We start from the raw sequence: 19,071 nt of genomic DNA on the forward strand, positions 1-19,071 counted from the left end.
ACCAAACAAGGTTAAACGTGCTTGGAAGAAGTTCAGCTATAGATCTGCATTTTGGACACGTGTTCCTTCATAACTTCCAAACTATTAGACACTTGCTCATCATTTCTTTCTCAAATGATGTTTCCAGATCAACAAACTTATCCTTCCCTGGGATCAGCCATTTCCTAAGTCTTGCCTTTCAGAATGTAACCCTTTTTCTGTCTGTTTCATGACAACTAGTAACACTGTGCTCCAGCTCTGTATGAATCTTCTGAGAATGTTATTTATTGTACAGTATTGGCACAGCAGGATACTTTCCTCTGCTTTTGACGAGGGCCTCTGGAGACAGCTGACACACCACTAGCACAGTGTCAAAATAATACTGTGGGATGTTCAGTCTAAATTAGCATAAAATATTAAGATGACACCATTTCTTTTTCTTCTGAAACTGATAAGGTTGATACGTTATGTTATAAAGAGCAGACTGAGATCATAGTTTTACTCTCCTGTAACCTCCTAACCATACCCTCCTAACTTTCTTAGCTTCAGGCCTTCAGCAGAAGTTTTGCTATTCCCCATCTTGGCCTTGCTGCGTAATACTATGAATCATCCTACATAAATTGCACAGACAGGCAAAACTAAGAATTTGCTTTATTTGTCACTTAAACAGTATTTTAGTACTGATCTCACAAATGTCTATTAATTTTATATTGAAATAGTGAGGATGCTACTCTCCTTTTAATTTGTGTGCAAAGCTTTTCCAAACACAAAATCTGCCAACTCAGACAAAGGGAAAAAGAAGTGGTTTGGATTAAATTTTGTACCTGAAAATAAATAAACACTGCCAATTTGCTAGCACTAAAGACTATTTACAGAAAGACATTTTTAAAAGATTTTTTTTTCAAAATATGTTGTTGGTGTTTCAAGAATAATAGCAGATGAATAGCTCTGTGGTGAAAGGCACTTTTTAGTAAGACCAACAGAATGCAAGTCTTTAAGCCCAAATGGTATCTGTCAAAGAAAAGCTTCTGTTTTCTAGAGTTTTAGTAAGCAGAGTTGCACGAACACTGGTCCCACGTAGACTGTTTTTCTTGATAGACTGTTTTTCTTGATAGGGTCCTACACTAATTTTAATATCGCATCCCACTAGAAAGCAGTGTGAACATCTTCCATAGTTTAGTGCACAGTTCCATTATTTCCTGTTAGCTGTCTTTCACAGCAGATTCATTCAATGTTGCCTCTAAAGTTTATGAATTAGCCTTTTTATATTTGAGATTTTAGAGAATCCCCTTAATTCTACCCTCTAGTTAACCTTAAAAATCATGCAATTCCCAAACTAAGTCAATGGATACTTTTCATGACTAAGCCTGAAGCAATCTGAGCCAGATGCAGTGATACACATCCACTCCAGAGTGCAGACATACCACAAGCATAGTTGTATTTTCTATCCCCAATATCCACACACATGGTGGAGTCTTACTGATGTTTTTGTTTTTGAGTCCCCATGTGCAGAAAGGATGCAAGCCTGAAATCTCCCCCAAAGACAAATCCCCACAACCGGTCCATAAGCAGAACGCAAGTTTGCTCTCAAAATATAATTCATTACTAGAGGTAAAAATGTTGTTACCCACCTTTTCTGCAAGATTCTAACGGTTGCATTGCTTACAGGTACAACACACGGATTTATGTTCAGACGTAGTGGGAACATCACTCAACACACTAAGCAGGATTAAGACACCTTTTAACCTTCCCAGTGAAGCTCTACAGAGATGCACTGAAGACGCCCTTACCCAGAACAAGAAAAAGCATAATTGAGCACATTATTGTAGTTCAGTGCAATCAAGTGGGTTATGGTCTCAACTGCCAGGACAGTTTCTGTATTTTACTTTGTGACTGGCATAGTGCACAGGGCTAAATGTGTAATCTCATGTCACCCTTTTTACACTAATATAATTCCAATGTGCCTACAGGTGCCATTGTCACAGCACAGCAGCCTATGCAAATTGGCAGTACACAGAGAAATTCTCCCACCTCCAATTCACTCTTTAAAATCTTAATTCCAGGTCTTACATCAGCCATTGAGACTTGACATGATCAGTACTGAGCTTTTGCTGATTAACAGTAGCCTTATGTAAAAACTAAAATACCTCGATGAACTGAGGACTAACATGGACTTTTCAGCCTCTTCATCCCATGTAAGCAAAGGAGAACAGATTAGTATACAGCAAACCCAGAAAAAGCAGAGGTATGAATAAACACAAAATAAGTACACGTTGTAAAAAAAAAACCAAAACCAAAATGAGTGCAATAAAGACAAAACCAAGTTGTTTCCTCAGCACCAGAGCTAAGGATGCCTCCCTTCCCATCCCCTCACGCCTAATAAGGTGCAAAGTTCTGCCTGAAGCTTTTCCCACTGCCATGGAGTCCACAGAGGAGTTAGGGCTCACCACAGCTGAACTCAGGTCACTTTTTCTTCAAACAAGGGAACTAATACGGTTTCTCTCCTCTGCTCACAACTCATTTCCATGAAACTTATAGGAATGCAGTATTTCAGTTAAGCAGGCAGAAGTCTGTAAACTGGCCAATAACTAAAAATTTACTAAGGAAGGACAAAGAAATGCACCTACAGATCACCGCATTTGCATGAGCTTGTATTCACAGCATGGTCGCATAAGCCTCTTTTCCTATACAACCAAATTAAGGAAAGAATCTGAAATATGAACAGTGAAAAAATGGATGAATACATGTATTAACTGCACTTTGAGATACATGAAAACTAGAAAATAAACTTAACTAACATGGTCACAACAGCTAGGGTGGATACAAAGGTTTTGATGCTGAAATACAGAACACATACAAATTTTGGTTGTCTCTTCCAGTCTTATTTCAATTAGCTCACTAGCCCTCTCTGTTGTGGCTGTATTATACTTCATCCTGCTAAAATATCATTTAGATTAAAAAAATGCAGCTTTACATATCAGTTCATTTTCCACCATGAATAAACAAGTTTTCTTCACAGTCAACTGTAATACAGAAGTACCCTGCTAAGTCACAAAGGAGGGAATGAACAGTAGCAATCAGAAAGTACAACAAAGTGCAGAAGCGTCCTTTGTCATTCAGAACCTTCTGTGTTTTTGACGAGGGACTTCGTAATTGCTCCAGTCGCACGGCACTAATAGAAAGTAATGCTCTGAAGCTAAAATGCTCACCAGAAACTTCCTCTCATCAAATACCAGTCCACAGAAGTTTTGAGTTCTTTAGATGACAGATGCGGGGAAAAAGCCCGACAGGAAAAGCAATACTCCACCGTGTGGCATCGCATGAGAACCAGCAGAACACTTCTGCAAGCCAGACTTTTCCAAGTCCTACGATGATTTGACAGATAAAGTGTAAATTCATAGTGGATCAGAGTAGTTTTCTTGGAATCATATTCTGACACATTTAAAAAGAACAAATTCAGTCAATTTCACCAGAATATGAATTGGGAGGAAAAAAATCTTTTGGTTCCCTGTCTAACAATGTAATTCAGATACCTGGAATGGAACACTTCTCTATTTGAAATGATTATTTTCACATTTTAAATATGTTACGTCACACTACCAAAAACCAGAGAAGCATTTTGAATGGACTGAAAATACTTGGTGGAGAGAAGAGAGAAATACCTTTAAAGAGAAGTCTTCAGCTTTCCTTCTATTCTCAGGAAAGATTTTGAAATTTCAAAAACTACCTTAAACTGAAATTTTACCCTTTGTACTCTGGGTTTATGAAGAAATCCCCAGCTTTTTCTCATTTTTAAATCCTTCTCTCCTAGACACTTTTCCATAAATTCATTGAATTTTCTTAGACCATTTTCCAGAGTGTGCTCCAGTAAAGAAACAAAGAAAGCCTAACCATAAATAATTGCAATAATAATAATTAAAAAGCAAACAAAACCTGAAGTATCAGAACTCTCTGTACTCAAGTTTTCCTAACCACTAGAAATATTATTTACAAGATAGTTTTTGCTCAGAGGCAAGAAAAAAACAACATCACCAAACTAAAAATGCTACAGAAAATGAAAATATATGTTTTTTCCTTTGTTACATTTCTCATTATAGAATTAGAAGCGTTCGATAGAAAAATGCTGAGAGAAAGAATCTTTCACCAAGTTTTCACATAATCATTTATGATATCATTATGTGAGATTTATTTTTGAGAAATATTTGTGAGAAAATTTTGTGAAATTTTTGAGAAAAAATTGTGAGAAAATTATGTGAGATTATTTTCACATAATCTTTACGATATGAAGAAGCGCTGCTTGTATCTACGGTCCCTCGCTGGTGATGTTTAAGTGCCTTGCTGCATTGCAACCTGAAAGGGTTTAAGACTGCAACCTACCTCAAGCCCCGTGAGAACTCTCATAGTAAGATATTGCAGAGGTATTCAGTCTATTTTTTTCCACTTTACATCCACAGCTACTATTTGGCTAAAAATTGGCAATCTTTTTATTCTTCCTTCATGCAACAGAACTCTCTCTTATTGCTGTTACTGGTATTTGAATTCAACCCAGTTCGTTAACGTCTTTCAACTATCTTTTCTTTCAAGTGTAATTCAGAAATCTGAATGCCTGTCTCACAAATACAGTAATTACTCTTCTATTTCTAACACTTGTTCATAAAATGAGAAAACAGCCTTTGGGGAATTTGTTTTGCCTGAGAAAAGACATTTGCTACACTTAATTAATAGGAAGATATAAAGTTATTTGCAACAGCTTGTCCTCACATTCATCACCATAATATTGCACAACCACAGATTTACAGGATAAATATAAATCAGGAATGAATAGGATGATGCTGGACTCTATTTTGGGATCATTTCTGACAATGTTTTTGCAAACCAGGCATTGAAATGAGATAGAAATAACCACAAGACAAATGACAACAGAACTAATCTGTGAGCATCTGCATATTTTGCTAAGTACTTTATAAATACTACCCAGGTAAAAATATGAATTTGCAAATGCACTTAAATCTATAATACTTGCACACTTTTCTCTACTTCAGAAACCTTACAACTGTCCATAATATCATTCACTTGGCTCCAGGAAACTAAGAGTTCAAGTTTAACTAATGTCTATCCTAAATGAAAAGATGAATTTTGAAATTATACATATGAAACAGGAATTATCCTCTCTTTGAGATGGAATTTAGTAATAACAGACATGAAGTAGGTCACTTATGCTAAATTCAGTTTAACATCGAGAAAGTCCTATCAAAACAAGTTATCAGCACATCCCATTCATTATCAGTGCAGACTGTTCCATGTACTTATTTTTAGCCACAATATATGGAATTTCTTTGAAAAGCAGAGGTCCTCAACTGCTTCTCTGCGTAGAACGTAGATACACCATAGGCGAAGGTGTGCCCCTCTTCACAAAGCCACAAGCTAACATTGACAGGCTCCATGAAGAAACAACAAATACCTACACCACCTGTGCACTTTTTCTTTTGTTGTCAGGTTTTTGGGGTTGGGTTTTTTTCAGCAGGGAGACAAATAGCTGTCCTTCTAGAAAAGTGCTTAAAAAAACTGGTCATCTTTGAGTCCATGAAGAGCTGACCAAATCTCTGGAGAAAAAAACAAGTCTTCAAGCATGAACATAAACTGGCATTATCCTGAAAGAGGGTCAGATGTCACTTGTTTATTATCTGAAACAAATAAGGACCTGATGCAAAAATTTAATAGTGCTCCAAGACTATGTCTTATTTCTCCTGATGTTGATATTAATGATTACTGATGCAGCATAAATTTGCCTTTCTTTTTAGTCCAGCTTTTAAATGTTGGTTTGACTGGTCCATACAGAATTTTTAATTTATCCATACACTAACACTTTTGTTATAAGAAAATCAAAGCACAGACTGTGTCTTCATACACAGTAACAAGAAAGCCTAAACAGTTGACTTCATCAAGGCCAGCTGTAGCCCAGTCCAACTCTCCTTGAAAAAAGACAACTCTGGCTTCAGCCAGCTTCATGAATGAGTGGGAGTTATTCCACACTAGTTTTGACAAAATGCTTTCAATGAAATCTGGGACCGTACTTGCGCAGCCTGCATTCCACTAACTGCCGTGGTCCCGAGTCTTCAGCAGAGGTTGTGTGTGCCGTGTATGTATGTATCACAAGAAGGTCATGCCCACCGATCATGGCTTTGCAGGTAGAACTGCAATATTACTTCTGAATGCAACCTTAATTACAACTCAAGCCAAGGTACTTGACAAAGATCTGCTTCTTTCAGTGTCCAAACTTCTAGTGGATCAACCATACCTAATGTGAGCTTCTAAGCAACAGAGTACTGACAGACTGGTTCTTACCAGAGCTTCTTAAACACACAGTTCTCCTCAAGCAATTTGTGCAACACAACGAAATCCTGCTCTTGAATGGGGCATCATATTTCAGGTGTAGTAAGAATATTCTTAGAGAAGTTCCCATACACCAAAGGCACCAGTGAAAGAAAGCATCAAGGAAGAAGGAGCACAGTGGATAAGGAGCCAAGGAAGCTTTGAAGTGCGATAGTCAGTCATATCTTGGTACCTGCATTCTTAATAAGTAAGATATAGCTTCAGAGATCAAAGGTCACAGCTCAACCTTCTAGTCATATGAAATACACTAAAATAATCCACGGAAGAGGAAGGTATTGATAATGAGTCTTGTACCAAAATTCTTTCCTCTAATCATAAGGTTTCTTTGCTATGTACTAAGAACTGTGGCAGTTCACTCATCTTCTGTACAGAAAATTCATTTTAGCTGTTTCTGTAGAAAGATTTCTCAAAAAAGTCTTTGTTGAGTTGAACTGTCTCTGGCCAAAACAGAAATGTTCCAGCAGCAATAATACCCTACAGACGTATCAGTTTGGGAACTGGGAGAAGATCATCTATGTATTCAGTGTCTCAGAGCAGGGGTCCTTAAAGTGGGAAAACTAAAGCTCATTCCTTCTTACTTATCTCTACTCTTTGCCTGGGATAGCTGGCTTCAGGGGAACTTGAAGCCATTGCCAGGCTGCAATTGCTTCCAATTGCTTAACATCTGGTCAATTGAGTGGCTTGCTACAAGACTTACAGCTGAATTCAACCCAGTTCTTAGTTACGTGTAAAGTCATGATAAATGACACAAAAATCATGATCTATGTCTGTAAAAAAACTTATTTACTGACAACATTGGAGAATCGTGAAGCTTGATTTTCATCCTTATTTTTGTTTAATGAATCCAGAAGACAACGTATCTTCTCCCTATAAACAGACTAAGTCTATTCCAGTTCCTCAGGCTTTATTGAAGTTACAGAATTTCTGAAAGCTAAATAGACAGAATAGAATCAACATTATGGTAAGAAAAATATATGCCTTATCAGAATGAAACTATTTCAGTCCTTTCATAGCCAACCCTAATAATCCTGAGAGCATCAGATCACATAACCTTTTCATAGGTATATGGAAAAAAATAGAACTCCAACAGTCTGGGTATGTAACTACCCCCTTGCTTTTTACAGCAAAGGTCTGTACTGTCTGAGGGCTATCAAAGGTTGGGATGCTTCCAAAGACAAACTGTTTATTCAGAAGCAGATTTGATCAAGGCTCATGTTTCCCAAAAGGCAGCTAGCTTGCTTAGGCCCTTTTAAAAATCCTTTCCCTAGAGCTCATCCACTGGGCTGTTTGGGCTGCATGTTTTAAGCAGCAGAAAACTGCCAAGTCAAAAGCACAGAATTTGTTTCTAAGAGAAGCCAGAAAAAGACAAAGAGCAAAAGTTAACACTGCAGATCACTGCAAGCTTCAGAGAGTACAAAACATTTGTTTTAAAGAGCGCTAAAAATACTTTCTTCTAAGAGCACTTGCTCTTCTGCCAAAGGCATGCAATACACTGAGAAACATGTTTGCAGAATCAAAACATTCGTAATACCACAAAGAAGCAGTCCCTGCTTTAGAAACTTATTAAAGCTGATTAAGTTGGAACTGCATTTTTCATAATACAGACAAAAGAGTATCAACCACAGACAGAAGGGAATATTGGCTTTGTCGCCAACTTAATGTTAAAACAGGAAAAAAACAGCGTATGTTTTCTCTAGATCACCTGATAGTTACCTTGGTGTAACTATCAACATAGTTGTTATAGAACTAAATACAATTTTACCTTCCAATGTTCTCTTTGCTGTGTGACAGAAGTGAGTTGTACTGGAATGCACTCGGAACAGAAGGGCCATGCAAACTAATACGAAGTCACCTGGCCTCACTGGAAGCTTTAAAAATGTTTGTTCTAGATACTCAAAAATCTCGGCTCAACTCAAAATTCAACACAACTCTTCCTTGGTAGTCCAAGGGAACACAGAAAGCGAAACATTTATAATGATCAAACTTCAGAGAAACTTTTATGGAAAGTATCATGTTCAGCTTCTTTCCTTTGTTAATTTCAAGCATCGGAAAATCTTAGGGGTTTTTTAAGGGGAAAAAAACAAAGAGAAGTGATTTAAAGTCATGAATAGAGTGACAATTCGCTTTTGAAAATCCAAGTTTTCTTGCCATATTTAGCTAATGCCGAAACAGTGTCTACAGCAACATCAACAGTGCAGCGGTGAAGCTGCCAAAATCAGCTCCAACTGTGCACTTTTTAATTTTTTTTTAAGTCTTTTCTTCACTTTTCCCCTTCCAAAGACACAAAACAGCAGAAAATAGTCAACTGCTTTGTGCAATAGTCAGGCAAAGGAATCTACAATTTTATTTTGTACCACAGTTGCTATTTGCATATTAACCTAGCAAGAATTTAAGGTAACATGTTATAGTATTTGCAACATTGGAGCAACAACATGAATTGTCAGCTCCTGCATTTAATTTATTTTTTAATTGCTCTCTTCTGTTGTAAGCCAAGAAAGAAAACCAAAAAATGATACAAGAGTGTGCTGGCCACACTTGTGTGCCAAAAAAATAAGGCCCAAAACCAAGACAGATTACATTAGGCTTTCAGAAAAGTTGCTTAATACCCTCAAAAAGCCAGTTTGCATAGTTTGTTAAATTACAGTAGACAATTCTCTTTCAGTAAGAGAATGGTAAAGCAGCAGAAGTGGAAAAAGAGCATTCAAAGTGCTGAAAGCATTTATACTATGTTCCTTGATTCATTAGTTTCAACTTCAGTTCTTCCCCCTGAACGTCTCCCTTCTCTCCATGCTGATGAAAAGCTGAAACAGAGCAAGACAAACTCCTGGTGCTACAAGCGGCTTCTATGAACTGGTGGGGCTTGGCTCATGCCACAGTCACCAACAGTGGGTCTGCTGGAGATGTGTTTCCCTTCCCTAAAAGGGAAAGTGAGCTATAATGATTATTAAGGACTAACAGATGAAATCATGACTCTCAGTCTTTGGTTCATCTGCAATAGCAACTGCCTCCATCGTTCTCTTCCCATAGGCATCAACAAAAAATATCTGCACTTGCCATCCTCCTCTGCGATATATCCTCCATACCTGCCCTTCTAACCTCTTCCCTCTACATCAATCCATTAAAAAACAAACAAACAAAAATGGGGAGCTAACATTCAGCTAATTTCTGACTGTAAATTATCTCCCAACCTTCAGCCTGTTCTGTGTAGTTACATTTTAAGCACATTAGGGTGGGACTTTTTATGTTAGTCTCTGCAACACTTAACACACCAGAACACTGCTCTCAGCTGACCTTGTAGCATGCTGTAACAAACACATTACAAACACGTTATCTGACTTCTCAGGTTTTGTCACAGCACAGGAAGAATGGACAGACGATACAGCATCCATGAAATTGCATGTAGCTCAAGTGTCAGCATTGTCACATGTAGAAACACAACAGGGGCAATTCATGTTCATCTCAGGACTGCCCAGAAACTGGTTTCAAGATCCAAGTATGCTAAAGAGCAAGCAAAAGAGGATATACTGAAGTTTCTGCTGCCCTTAAGCAGCTATTTAAGCTCACCTTATAGGTCTTCAGATACTCTTAACTTGGTTCTTTATGATGTTGTAACAACATTAAAATGCCTATGATGTACTGCCATGCCATGAAGCCTGGAGGACAGAAACTTAGATTTGTCTTGGTAAGTTTGGAGCTTTAAAGATGCACAAAAGATATTAATATAGCACAAAGTGAGCCCTAAAACAAGTATTGTCACACTTTAAATTCAGAACACGTTCAACGTGAATGGATGTTATTAGGCACTGCATATAAATCCAGTAAAGCGAGTTGATAGCATCAGCATAATCACTAGTGCAAAATGTTTTGTCACCTAAGACCAGACAGATGAACAGCAAGTTTCCACATACATGCTGTTTACTCACAAGGCTTCCAGAGAGCTGGTTGTGTCTTCTTGTAATAGGCAAATCAATACTAAAGTCATCATTGCCTCCTACCTCGGTTAAAGACTTAGCCTAGACCATGTCACACTACAGCTCCCCCCAGAACTCCTCACAACAGAAGAGAGCTGTTATTCAAAAGTACTGATATTCAAAAAATTATTATACATGTACCCAGGAAAATTAGTTCTTAATAAAGGCACATTTGTTAACGTTTGACTGTCATTTTCCCATTGTCAGAACTTTCCGCTAACATTAATTCCAACGCTTTGGAAAATATTGACAGTAGGTACCTGCTATGCTAGAGAGCAGTGTCTGAAGGTTATAATTAGCACAAAAAGTTAGGAGTTGCACTTTAGCTTTTTTTTTTTTTTTTTTTTTAAAGAAAACTGTGAAGTCAATGAGCTTGATGCATAAAATGAACTTTATCAAAACATGTCCCACTACCAACTGCTTTATCAGCCTATATCTCAGTGGTATTCTAACCCATAAGCGGTACTTCATTATACTAGATTACATTAATCTTCTCCTGTCTTCCCGGCTTGCTCTGAATCAATTGAGCATACTGTTTTTCCTAGAGCACTGCAAAAGGTGTTTTGAAAGATCCAAGACACTCAAGAGTTTGCTTAACCTTAAAGTCAGGCTGCAGTTTCATTCACAGGGATTCATGGCCCCTTACTACAATTAAAAAAAAAAAAAAATCTCTTCTCAGCCCCTGGGAATTAGGTGTGTCTCCCAGAACCCCAAAGGTAAGCCTAATCTACTCTTACAAGATCAAGACACTGAGCAGCAAAGATGGAATTAGAGTAGCAAAGATTGTAACTAGCTACTGGTTAATGTGTGGAACTGGGAAGCAGACACAGATGTGATGCATGTGTTCCTGCAATTACATACCACTGTTCTTCTGTGCCTTATTTTCCAGTAAATAAAACAGGCAGATATTGCTTCTATCCTATTTCTTCTATCAGTTCTTTAGAAGCTCCTGCCTTTAAAGCTGTTGGTGCATATATGCACACAAACATCCCACCTAGCAGAGCAGATTGTTTAGTAAAGAAATATACATATACATTTTGAAAATGGGATTTTATTGGAAGCTTATCAAAAACATCCGAAATCTTATTCAGGAAAGGCACTTCAGACTTTAGTCCTTTTTCTTTTTAGCTTTGGGTTCTTGTAACAGCTGGGATAATTCACTTTCTTCAACTTCATCACAATGCTTTCTTTTCTTTTTCTTTGACTTTTTATGGTCACTTTGGTAACCACTGGAGTCACTGGTAGGCAACACATGTTCTTGTTCTTCTTCCTTATGTTTTTTCTTTTTCTTCTTCTTCTTGCTTTTATCATGACATACTCCATTCACAGCATCAACACTTTGCTCTTCTGCATTTTCCCTCCCAGTGTTACCTGTCTCAACTAGAGGCTCCTCTGTGACATTATCTCCCCCAGAGTCATTGAAGCCATTTTCCTGGTGGTCAAGCTTTTGAATTTCATCTCCATTTGTACCATCAGTGACAGTCTCAGATTTTTTGGGCTGCATGCTGTAAAGCAATACACAAAATAAGCTGAAGTAGAGACATCTAAGTGCACCTCACACAGTGAAATGTCAAAATTGGCTAAAACACAGTATTTATACTAAGTAGATACGAGATAAGCATTTGATAAAAACCAACAACAAATGGAGAACATGATACTCTAGTTACAGAAAATCATAAAGCCACTTTAATACTTTCATGGTAATTTCTATTACCCAACTAGCTTCCTTCTTACCACAGAATCAATATTCTCTTTCAAATCTTAGCTTAAATTTATTCTCTAAAATGCTGTACAGACCATTTTGATATTTCCTCTTTTCTTGTACTCCTTCATTCACTAATTCATAATTACACATTGTGTAATAAACCTTTTTTTTTTTTAAGTTATTCACAAACATGCACAGCCAACGGCCTGTTCAATCATATACAAGACACACTGCTGGTTTTACCAAGCAACTGCCTTGCTGAAGTCTATACAGCTAAAACAAAGGTGATGCCAGAAGAGTGAAAAAAAGAAGGAAAAAAACCCCCCAAATAAAATCCAAATACCCAGCAGGTACCCTACAACTGAGAGCACTGGAGAAAACATCTAGGAAGACAAATATGTTAAGAATGCAATTAAAAATCATGGAGGAGATGTCCCCAGAGGCACTGAAGACAAAAATCATTAAGTTTCATTGTAAGTTCACTGAAACAATCCAGAGCACCCTTTCAGATTTAAAAAAAGAAAACCAACAAAAACTCCCAAAAAACAAACAAAAACCCCCCAAAATATTATGATTGTGTCAGCAGTCATCACCTTGTACATGTAATTAAAAACACAGCCACGTTGGTACCAAAAAATTGCTAGGCAAATGACCATTAAAAAAAAACCCACATCTGAATGAACTCTTTTAAAGACATCACTATTAAGATTTTTAGCAAGTTGCTCTAAAAATTTACAGAGGCATAAGTGAAAGGAAGAAGGTGATGCATTTTCTCATATAATCTTTGAGATGAAGTATATTCTTATGCTTCAGCAAGCATTTAAGTCATCCACATATAACTAACTGTGGTTATGTAACACGTGTTTGTGTAAATATGAATGTAAACATTGTGTTCAGGAATGGAGTGTTTTCACTTGAAAAACCTATGCACATTCATAAATGCAGCTACTCTAGACATTTGGGGTGTTATTTTGAACATGTACTATCTATGCAATCAATCGTTCACAGGTCAGCACACTTAGATTTTTAAAGCTAAAAAAAAATATTTTTTTTTTATTTTTCCAGAGAAAATTTCCATGCAAGTCCTTAACACTAGAAAGCACGGTTTAAGATAACTAACAGAGGCTATATATAGACATGGGTTCGTGTGTAAGTGAGAAAGCTCACAGGTTAAGATGTTAATTCAAATCATTTAGCTTGTAACAAACCCGTTAAAACAGTGAAAAATATTCTCTAGTACAGCACAATACCTGCTTTTAGTGAGTCCTCCTCGAATGAAGAACACCCCAGCTGCATCAGAATCCAAGTGCAATACTTGAAATTTCAGTTCATCTCCTATTTTTAACCCCAGCTCTTGCCACTGTACAATCGACATTTGTTCAGGTTTAGGGATAGAAGCATTGAAGCATCCATGTATCAGGCAGCCAATATGACTAGGGGCCACTTTATTAATTACACCCTAAAAAAGAAAAAGAATGTCATATGAAGGTATAGTAAAGATCATCCCTTTAAACGCACACATGATATATATTTGATTTTGTATATGGACGCTTTTCGACAAGACTTTGTATGTACAAGTTACGAAGTCAGTTTATCTAGCAAATAAGCTAACCCTTCTTCACTAAAATCAAAGCTATTCCTATATACTCTTCATACAATTCCTCCCCAAATAGAAATGAACCTGTATCTGCAAGAGAAATACAGTCAAAACACCGGGATTTAGCCACAGTGAGTACCTGAATAGAACAGGTAACTCTTTCCTCACACTACAGCCATCAACTTCACTTTAAAGCCATTTTAAGTCTGATTTACTTGCCTAAAACAGCTTTACGCTCGCACAGCACAACTTAGCACCTAAAGATACAGATGACACGTAAAAAGCTTTTAAGTACTCCATTCAGTGGGTTTCCAACACATTTGCATGTCAAACGTTATTCACCTTTGTTTTCCCCAAGGATGAATGAAATAGACTGAAGGTTTTTCTACTATCTTGCTAGCAAGAGGACACGTTCATTCCTTAATCGTGCTTAGAAAAACACAAGCTATACTGCAAAAGGTATGGCACAACAACGGATGTAAGCAGACTCTCAACTTATTTTTCCCACAAGTATTGACATAAGGGTATTAACAAGCTTAAAGCTGTTCTGTGAGCCATACATTTCCTTTTACTGAAAGGCAGGCTTCGACTTGATGTACTGCTCTTGTACTTGAAGGAAATAAGCTCATGGGAACAGCCCAACCATTCCTGCCACTATTAAATAACAAACGCACCTGTTTGAGAATTACCTGCTCTTCAGAAGGAAGCATCAATATAAATGATATAAAAAAATTATGATATAGTATTTAATATGTAATCCTTATGACACACTATTTTAATAATATACAAATATTATATACAAATTTAACAAATATAGGAACAGACAGTAAAGACGGATGAAAATAAGAACTACTACTAAAAACTGGTAATAAACTACTGTAAACTATGCATACACGAATAAACTACTAACATAAACTAAAATATAACTCCACCTAAGTCCCAGACCTCCGCTGATGATGGAGATAAGCCACGCTTTGATTACTTAATAAAAAAAATGCCCCGTGAGACGTCAACGCGTTTACATACCACCAGTTTTTTCCCTTTCTTGGGGCTGAAGATGACGAAGTCCGCCTGGATGTTCAGGTGGATGAATCCTTGGTCGTCGTAAATGTCCCCGAGCTCACCCACCACTTTGATGTTGTCGTAAGCCACCGGCACACCCTGAAGGCTGGAAGAAGAAGGGGGGGGGCACCATTAGCTGTTAGGCCGGAGACAGCCACCACCGGGGCAGGGGGCTCTCCCCCCGGCCGCGGCGGGCCCAGGCGGCAGCGCGGGGCCCCCAGACGGGCTGAGGCCTCCCCCAGACGGGCTGAGGCCGCTCCCCGGCCGCACCTTTCCGAGTAGCGCAGGAGCTCGGCGTCGAGCTGGGCGCGGATGCCGGTGCGCTTGCGGCCCAGGTAGCGCGGCGCCAGCGCGACGTGCCTGCGGTGCGGCGCCGCCACCAGGCACGAGTAGCGCCGCCCCACCAGGCCGCGGGCCACGGCGAAGGACGGGACCGCGGCGGCGGGCAGCGGGGGGGCGAGCGGCGGCGGCGGCGGCTCCCCCGCCACGGCCATGCTGCGGGCGGCCACCAGCGGCGGCGGCAGACGCCACGGCGCGCTGCGATGGCGTCACGCACTATCCGGTGGGGCGGGGGCGCGGAATGGCGGGGTCCCGGCCGCGGGGAGTGACGCGCTTCCGAGTGCCGGCGGCGCCGGCTGGGCTGTGCGGGCCCCGCAGCGCGGCCCGGTCATGGCGGGTCCCTTGACGGCGGCGGGCCCGGGGCAGGGAGGGAAGCCGCTCCGAGGACGCGCGTTGGTTGTTTCGCTACCTGAGTACCCTGGGCTTGCGGCTGCCCGGGCTTGCGGCCCCCCGGGTTCCCGCTGCGCCTTCTCCTCCCCGCCCTGCCACAGCCCCGCGCCGATGGGGTAGTCTGTGGTAGCACCGCGGCAGCGGTTTATCTGCGTAATCCCTACGTATGCGCTGAGACGCACCGTTTCGTTCCTGCTCAGATTATACCTCCATGATCGGCATTATTTATTTTCTCTTTTCAGCTGGTTTTGCACGGAATGACCCCCCCTCACGCATCCGGTTGCCCCGTGAACCTAAATCAAACATTTGGTAGTTTAGACAAAACACTGTGTTACGATGTCATCGTAAATTTAAATTGAACATTTGGTAATTTGGATGAAAGATGCTATTATGGTGTCAAATTGCCATATATGGCACCATTAAGAATATAGAACTTGTTTTCTGTTGCTAGGGCCTGAGTCTAGTTTGTGCATATCATGAGAAAATTTGTAACACTTTTTTAAGCGTGTACTAAAAGGTAGGAGAAGAAGAAAGGTAAAATTACGAAATTCACAAAAAGGGATGCTGGTGCACTGTACATCGCAAATGACCTACAAAGTTAGTTGCAGTAATAGCAAAAAAAAGCCTGTTGTCTTGTAACCAATGGAACTTGTCCTTGGTTAGTAAAGATTTTGTCCAGAAAGTCAGACTTTATATGAGCACAAACTTGCACAATACTGCCTTAAGATTTGATTTTAAACTGATTTAACTGAACTGGTGCAAAACCTTGAAAAAGGTATTCTTTCCTTGATTTAAACAATTTCTATCAGCTTGTTTTAGTAAAGGTATGCATTCAAGCTGATTGAATCCACATGGGGAGTTAGAAATTTTTGATATATCAATTTCATTAAAGGTGTTAAAATTCCTTTTACGCTGTGAGGGCCTCAGAAACGCTGTTGTTCTATAAAAACAAGCCTTACATCAGATATCAGAAATCCTTGAACTCCCGATAAAATGTTAAGTGATGCAAAAGCCTTTGAAACTACTGAAATACTACATCACCGGAAGGTTTTCTTTGACTGAACATACTGTGAAGACAGGACATTGTTAGTTTTCACAGGTAAAACAAATGGTATAATTTGCAGTACTTTACTGCAAGTAAAGTTGGATTAGCGTGAAAGAACTGACATAAAAATGGCTTTCAGATGTCAGACTGAACTTGCAAAATTGAAAGAGAAAATGTCTTGAACTACTGTAATCTGTATTCTCTTGTGGCTTCAATCCTCCAAGGTATTTAATGTCTGTTGAAATTAATTGTATGTTATACACTCTCAGCTTTCTGGAAGAAATATCTATATTTTTTATTTCATCTATTGAGATCATATTTAATCCTTGCAATGTGCTTTCAATCTCGGTTAAAAACCTTATACAATAACTGCATCCACTTCTATTCCTAAATGAAATATACATTTTATAACTCTTATTTATGAGTGGATTTAGTTTGCAGTGAGAACATATAATGCACTAAGGACTACACTCAACTTTATCCAGGATAATAAAAACCTAACTCTGCTCCTTAAATAAAAACTCAGAATAAGATGGAAAAGCAGCATGAACAAAAATGTGGACTTTTGTCTTTCTCCCTGTAGGCAGGCTGGACAAGATGGTGCCAGAAGGGCTCCCTCCCTCTGCTCCTGCAGCAGTCCGGGGTTATCCCCATGGGCTTCTGTCCCCAGAAGACTCCCTACTCGTGCGTGCCGTGCCGCGGAGCATGCAGCACGTGCACTTTCTGGCAGCCTACAGAAAGTCTCACGCTGGCAGGCTGCAAACATTTTTTTGCTTTATATCAGGCACTCTAAACTGAAAACCTAAGCAAAATAATAACATCTTAAAGCCTACAGATACTGTATGGGGCCTGTGGAGGCCTGGGCTAAACCCTAAACCACGTGGACAAGGCCAGTAGTCTTTAAAGGGAGTTGTGTTTTGGCAGCCACACTACCACTTGGCCTGGAAGCCAAGAATTGCTCCCTAAGGTAGATGGTGCTGTGTAAAATACCTTGTGTAGGTATTCTAGTTGAGATCAGGTCTGCACTTTCTAATTGAATCTCCATTTATCTCTGCTACTGTGCTTTGGTTTTCATTGCAAAGTGCTCTTGGGACTTCTAGATTTCCTTTCAGGCTAAAGTGATCTGGAGAATGAACTTGAAATCCTAATGGTCATTAAGTCTATGGGGTCAGGCCAGAGGTTATTCAAAATAACTTCCTTTAAACTTTTCGTATAGATACCTGGTCCCAGCACCAGCTGTTTTTCTCTGCGAATCCACACCTGTCAGGTCACAGTGCTTGCTGATGCAACATAGCCTATCTGGACCAAAAGCAGCATTGTCTTGCAGTCTCCTAGAGACGTCAGACCCATCGTATGACTTGGGCTTTCGTTACCTGACTGTAAAAGATATCCTGATGAAAGAGAGGAATCTCAGTCCAACTGCCACTTCCTCCAGTTACAGTCCAGTTCTGAAAACCACCTGGACTGTAACACTTAAATCCTGATATCCTCACATTCATTTCTTGTCTTCTTTTTCTTCTCTAGTTGTGTATCTTCTTTTCACTTCTTGATGTTAGCTTTCAGTTTAAAAACCAGTCTGTCTTAGCTGACCTTTTAGCAGCACTGCGGTGAGCCTGTGTCCAAAAAGGCAGCTAAAATCAATGTCTAAAACAGCACAGCGTTGGTATGTTTGCCAAGTCTCGCAGTGGCTGATAAAACTGTGCTGAGCCTGTTTTTCTCTAGCAGTCAGGTTGCCAGTAACAATCGGGAGCAAAAACAAAAGCTGCATTTTCAATCACTGCTGTTCTTCTCCTTTCTGTTTTATCTGTGTTTGTCTTGTTTTCTCTTTATAGAAAGAAGGCCAGGCTCCAGTAAGGAGATTCATTAATAGCCCCATATCCAGCACCTCTCAGCTGATCTTTTCTTTTATTCCCGTACAGTCATTGCCATCTTCAATCCAGGTTTCTGAATTGACATCATATGTTGGGTAGAAGCCTTGTCCAACTGCCCATTCATGTTCTTTTGTGGCAGCTGCAACTCATTCATTCAGAGGGCATCCTCCATCCAGCATTAAAATCCTGGAAGTCTTAGCTGCAATGGAATATACTGCATCTTGTGCAGAGTGGAAGAGTGCCTGTGGCACTGTCCTGGAGTAGAAGATACACTCCCTCTTAGGGCCATGTGCTCAAAGGACTTGGTGCGTTTTGAAATGGAATCCATCCCAGGTTCCTCATTACGTAACTCGTGCTCTATCAAAAAGAGAAATGAAGAAATGCCTCACAGTTGCAAAGAAAGGGTAGATACAGTAGAAAACTCATGCTCAGAATTTTTTTTTCAAATATTTGAGCTGACTTCACATTTTTCATGTGGTATCATAAAAACCTACAGTATTTTTAGTAACAGTTGTTGCTGTGGTACTTAGAATGAAGAACCGGTACTAACTCTCAGTTTTGCTTGAAGTTGTATGGTAATAGGTTTGCTTCGGTATCTTTGACCCTCATCCCGAATAGAGACTATTCCTAGCGTGTTTGGTCAGTGAGAATTAAGCATCTAAATGTCACTGAGGGTCTCAACTTGTGGCCCTAAATATGGAATTCTGTTAGGCAGGTTT

At 39.4% G+C, this 19,071-nt stretch overlaps 1 protein-coding gene across 1 annotated transcript; it reads right to left on the reverse strand.

Moving 5' to 3' along the window:
• Positions 1 to 11,380: 11,380 nt before the first annotated feature.
• POLR1F (RNA polymerase I subunit F) lies at positions 11,381 to 15,540 on the reverse strand. Its single transcript, XM_075492953.1, has 4 exons — positions 14,978 to 15,540; positions 14,672 to 14,813; positions 13,299 to 13,507; positions 11,381 to 11,848 (listed from the first exon to the last, which is right to left on the reverse strand). The coding sequence occupies exons 1-4, from the start codon at positions 15,199 to 15,201 to the stop codon at positions 11,452 to 11,454; spliced, it is 972 nt and encodes a 323-aa protein (XP_075349068.1). The 5' UTR covers positions 15,202 to 15,540; the 3' UTR covers positions 11,381 to 11,451.
• Between the last annotated feature and the right edge of the window lie 3,531 nt (positions 15,541 to 19,071).

The sequence above is a fragment of the Mycteria americana genome, chromosome 2, assembly GCF_035582795.1.
Source record: "Mycteria americana isolate JAX WOST 10 ecotype Jacksonville Zoo and Gardens chromosome 2, USCA_MyAme_1.0, whole genome shotgun sequence".
Taxonomy (NCBI): domain Eukaryota; kingdom Metazoa; phylum Chordata; class Aves; order Ciconiiformes; family Ciconiidae; genus Mycteria; species Mycteria americana.

Excerpts from the sequence above, each read along its gene's own strand:
- POLR1F (XM_075492953.1), bottom strand. The coding sequence starts at position 15,201 with ATGGCCGTGGCGGGGGAGCCGCCGCCGCCGCCGCTCGCCCCCCCGCTG. Across the intron at positions 14,814-14,977 it reads CTCCTGCGCTACTCGGAAAG|CCTTCAGGGTGTGCCGGTGG; the intron begins GTGCGGCCGGGG and ends TTCTTCTTCCAG. Across the intron at positions 13,508-14,671 it reads AGAAAGGGAAAAAACTGGTG|GGTGTAATTAATAAAGTGGC; the intron begins GTATGTAAACGC and ends TTTCTTTTTTAG.